This window comes from Budorcas taxicolor, chromosome 12 (assembly GCF_023091745.1).
Source record: "Budorcas taxicolor isolate Tak-1 chromosome 12, Takin1.1, whole genome shotgun sequence".
NCBI lineage: Eukaryota > Metazoa > Chordata > Mammalia > Artiodactyla > Bovidae > Budorcas > Budorcas taxicolor.
The window spans coordinates 19606525-19611712 of NC_068921.1; the positions used below are offsets into that span (position 1 = coordinate 19606525).

At 38.2% G+C, this 5188-nt stretch overlaps 1 protein-coding gene across 1 annotated transcript; it reads left to right on the forward strand.

The window, feature by feature from the left end:
- KCNRG (potassium channel regulator) lies at positions 1-4925 on the forward strand. The gene is made up of 2 exons (XM_052650167.1): positions 1-578; positions 4700-4925. Exons 1-2 carry the CDS (start codon positions 1-3, stop codon positions 4923-4925), a joined length of 804 nt encoding a protein of 267 aa, XP_052506127.1.
- Positions 4926-5188: the final 263 nt, after the last annotated feature.

The window sequence follows — 5188 nt, forward strand, 5'->3', positions numbered from 1 at the left end:
ATGAGTGGTCAGGAACTGGTCACTTTGAATGTGGGAGGGAAGGTATTCACCACAAGGTCTTCCACCTTAAAGCAATTTCCTGGCTCTCGGTTGATGAGAATGTTAGATGGCAGAGACAAAGAATTCAAGATGGTTGGTGGCCAGATTTTTGTGGACAGAGATGGTGTTTTATTTAGTTTCATCTTAGATTTTTTGAGAACTCACCAACTTCTACTACCCACTGACTTTTCAGATCATCTTAGACTTCAGAGAGAGGCTCTATTCTATGAACTCAATCCTCTGGTGGATCTCTTAAACCAAGAACACATGTTACAGCCAAGACCTGCTCTTGTGGAGGTACATTTCCTAAGCCAAAATACTCAGACTTTCTTCAGGGTGTTCGGCTCTTGCAGCAAAACAATTGAGATGCTAACTGGGAGGATTACAGTGTTTATAGAACAACCTTCTGCACCAGCCTCGAGTAGTAACTCTTTCCCTCAGATGACCTTACTTCCACTACCTCTACAAAGACCATCTTACCATGACCTGGTTTTCCAATGCGGCTCTGACAGCACTACTGATAACCAAACAGGAATCAGGTATTTTGTACTTTGAAGCCTCTATTCTATACCAGTTCCTAATGTTTCCCCTCAAAACTGAAATTTTCTCATGCCTGAATTTTCTTAGAAAAAATAATGACTGAAAATAATTTTTTTTGGAGTGGGGGAAGGCATCAGTAGAGTTGGGTGGAATGACCAGATAATTATTGTCCAGATTGGGGTACTTTTCAGAGTGAAAGAAAGAATTTTTATTACATGGGACAACAGGAATAAATCAGAATAGTCCAGGGAAAACTGGGTCTATGGTCATTCAAGTTGTAGGAGGAAATAATTTCATAGATTATGTTCCACTCCCATGGAATGAGATGCCTTTTTCTACCCTAAGGGTTTCTTTTGGTTGCTGGCATATAGTAAAGGCTCAACAGTTTGTCCTGATTTCCTTACACTCTATGTATATTTGTTCTTTCAGCCATTCTGATTTGCCTACTAATTTTTCTCTGTTCCACTTTATGTCTTAAACACAATTAAGGCAGATATATCCCATGGCAAATCTGGTCTCCTGTTACATCGCTGGCACTCTTGCAGAACTCAAAATACTGGGATAGGCTGTCAGTATATTAAGGATAGTTGCTTCTGAGTCAGTTACTCACTTTCTCCCCGTTATTCTTGGCTGGACCCTCAGGCTGATTTTAACTACTGTCACGGACACTTCATTTCCCCCTTAAAAATGTCTTAATGCGGTCCCACTATTATTTTACTAACTGTGAAACTGGCTTTAATTTTCAGGATGGAAAAAAGGTCTGTATATGTTCTTTACTCATAGTATTTAAATAAAATGTACTTTCTTGGGGGTAAAGGTAGACATATTTTGGGATATTAGCTTTTGCAGTAGACACCAGGAGTGAACGTTTACCTCTCCCACAACATACCCCGTGGTCCTGCATACCAGCTTAAAAACCCTGGGCAGTATGACAGTTCTTAAGTTTTCACACTTGATAATCTCCTGTCTTTCATGAAATGTCATTTTGGGGAAAGGGATCCAGTTAAATTAACATGCTGATTGTGGAGAAAACCTAAGATCCTATCTTCACCTCAAAATGTTTTAAGATACCTCTGTGCATAACTGGTAGGACACTAAAATAAACAGAAGGGGAATTACCAGTTTTTATTTTTAAATTTGCATGATTAAGATCTTTGGGGATACCTTTCTAAAAAGTTAAAAACATAAGGAAAAATGGTATAATTGATTTCAAGAAGAAACATACAAGGTAAAAAGATATCCTGGAAATACTAAATGATCTTTAAAAACTACACATTTGGAGAAAATGTAATCTTGAAATGTAATCTTTTTATAATCTTGAAAAACAGAAACTCAAGTTGGGATATTTGTGTGTGTACAATGACAGTACTTTCCCCTTTCTCGTTTAGTGTTTGTGTTTTACAAATCAGATTGTTTTCATCTTAATAAGAGAATGGCATTATACTTAAATTCCAAAATAGATAACTCTAAAACTAGAAGCGATTTTTAAAATTAGATTTTTTTAATGCATCACCAAATAGTAGTCTTTTCAGTGTTTGAAGTTTAGAATTTTTTCAGCTGATAAGTAGTTCGTGATTTTGTTTTTTCTATAACCCCAATTTCAAAGTAGAGGTAGATAACCCAAGACTGAAGGCAGGAGGAGAAGGGGACAACAGAGGATGAGATGGTTAAATGGCGTCACTGACTCAGACATGAGTTTGAGCAAGCTCTGGGCGTTGGTGATGGACAGGGACGCCTGGCTGCAGTGCTGCAGTCCATGGGGTCACAAAGAGTTGGACACAACTGACTGAACTGAACTGAACTGAACAGAGATAACCCAAATCCGGTGACATTATTGGGAGTTTAGGTCATCGGATGAAACTTCTTGCACCTTAGGTATATCCCACTTAGCTGGCAATCATTTTTATTTCCTGCTCACTCCTTGGTCTGAATCTGTCCATTCAGATGTTTTTTCTGAAGGTGAAAAGTGAAGTAAGCCTGAATGGCTCCTTAGAGCCTGATATATCATCCAGCTGTTCAGTTATGTTCTACTAATATGATTTATCACTTTGAGGTCTTGGTAACCTAGCAAGTTGCTCAGTTATTATCTCTTAAGTTCATAGTACTAAAAATATTTGGCGTGCATCTTGCAGAGGGCCATTCATATGATACCACATTATCTAGCTCAAGTTATGGTCACAGGACTCTAGAGTCTTAGACATATATGTCTCAGACATATTCTATCTGTCTTTTCCTTTTTAAATTAGCTCAAATGGAGACGTGTAGTTGCCTTTTAAGTTTTTAAAAGAAGTTTTGATTTTCCATTTCCCATTGGTTTCTTTTCTCTTTTTCTTGTGCCTTGAAATCTTCCATTTCTTAATTTGGCATCTTAGGGAATCTGATATTTAGGCCCAGTGATTTCTTGCAAGTACATTCCACCTGGCTCAGTGATAAACCCACCTACCAATTCAGGGGACATGAGTTTGATCCCTGGGTCAGGAAGATCCCCTGGAGAAGGAAATGGCAACCCACTCCAGTATTCTTGTTTGGAAAATCCCATGGACAGAGGAGCCTGGAGGGCTACAGTCCATGGGGTTGCAAAAGAGTTGGGCACAACTTAGAAACTGAACAACAATACTACTTGCATCTTAATTTTGTCAGATGTTCTGTAACATTTTTTCTTTGACAAATGTTTCTAGGCTCTACAATCAAGATCTGGGGCTTGTGGGTAGATGAAATCATTTACTAATGTTAAAAATTTGCTGTATTAAACATGAACTTTTTGGTTATGTACTTTGTAGTTTCATAATTCTTACATTTTATTATTGAATTCTTTTGTCTAGAATGAGTTTCTAAATGTGAACTACAATAACCAGTCTATCAATCATAATTAAAAGGCTAGGGGTGTCCCCAAGGCTCTTTTTATCCCATAAAACCACAGACAGTTTAGGTGGCAGCCTGGAACTAATTTAAGTTAGCCTTTTTCTTTTTTTTTTCCCCCCACATTTCATAAACAAATGGTGGGAGGACAGTTCAGTCACTCACTTGTGTCCTACTCTTTGCGACCCCATGGACTGCAGCATGCCAGGCTTCCCTGTCTATCACCAACTCCCGGAGCTTGTTCAGACTCATGTCATATGGGAGGACACAAAGACATAAAAAACATCCTGGATGGTAGATAAAGAAGGGGCAATATAGCTGTATCTTTGTGGATATTATTATGTTGACATTATTAAAGCAATCTTCCCTGGTGGCTTAGATGCTAAAGAATCCGCCTGCAGTGCACGAGACCCAGTTCGATTCCTGGGTTGGGACGATCCCCTGGAGGAGGGCATGGCAACCCACTCCAGAATTCTTGCCTGGAGCATCCCCATGGACAGAGGAGCCTGGCAGGCTATAGTCCATGGGGTCACAATGAGTCAGACACGACTGAGTGACTAAGCACAGCACAGTCAATCTGAAAAGTTAAGGTATATATTTTTTCTTGATTTATGTGTATTGGTTTTATTGAGTTTTCTAGGAAATAGGAAGTTTTGTCATTTTGACTCTAGAGTCCTTTTAGATCCTTTGTTTTGCTCTTCAGCTATGGGTAATTATTGAGAAAAATTGACAATAAAATCTTGACATTTAATATCTGCAAAACCTCACCTGAAAAAAATGTTTTCGATAACAGAAAGTCACAGGAGAAAATTTGTAATGTCAGTGCTGATAATGAGTAAAATTAAATCTAGGGGGAAACTGTAAAAGGATCAAGTGTTCATTGAAATGACTGAATCAATTAATTAAAACAATATTTGGCAAGTCAAAAAGAAAAATTGTAAATAGTTAAATTATATAACAATCAAAAGCTGATTTAATTGTTTGATGAAATTGTTTGCTCCAGAAAATAATTGTTTAGTGAGACTTCATCAGTGTTAGCTATGTTCCTAAATGTGGAATTAAAATGACTTTGGAGATTACAGTAGGGTCTCTATTTTCGGTAGCCTGAAATTACTGGCTTAGATTTATAAATGAAGTCTTTAAAAAAACCTGATAAAAGTGGTATTATGCCTTTATTTGAGGTTATAAATCAAATTTATATATTTAGTTTTGCTAGTTATTAAAGGGATGTTTCGTAACTGAACATTTTTGTGTGTCCTAGGTATGTCTCCATAAAACCTGATAACCGAAAACTGGCCAACGGAACTAATGTTCTTGGCTTACTGATTGACGCTTTACTGATGGAAGGCTTCCATCTGGTCGGCACCAGAACAGTATCCTCTGAAGACAGAACTGAATGCTATAGTTTCGAAAGGATAAAAAAGCCTGCCGCTCTTGCCATGAACAAAACACTGAAATCAGAGACTACCCTCATGCCAGAGCAATAGTCATCTTCCCGTTTGGAAGTTCCATATATAGGGAATATATGTTAGTCAAATATGTACTCAGTCTATCTTTCTGGCCTTCCACCATGCCATCGTTGGGCAACTGCACCTTAACGCTCAAGCCACAGTGACTACTTGCTGCTCTCTAAACAGCATCGTGCCGTTGGTGCTTTGGTGTATGTTCTCTCTATCTTCAGTGCCTCTTTTCCCTTTCTCTTCATGAACACATAAAGCATTCAAGAAGGGGCTATTGAGGGACTTCCTTG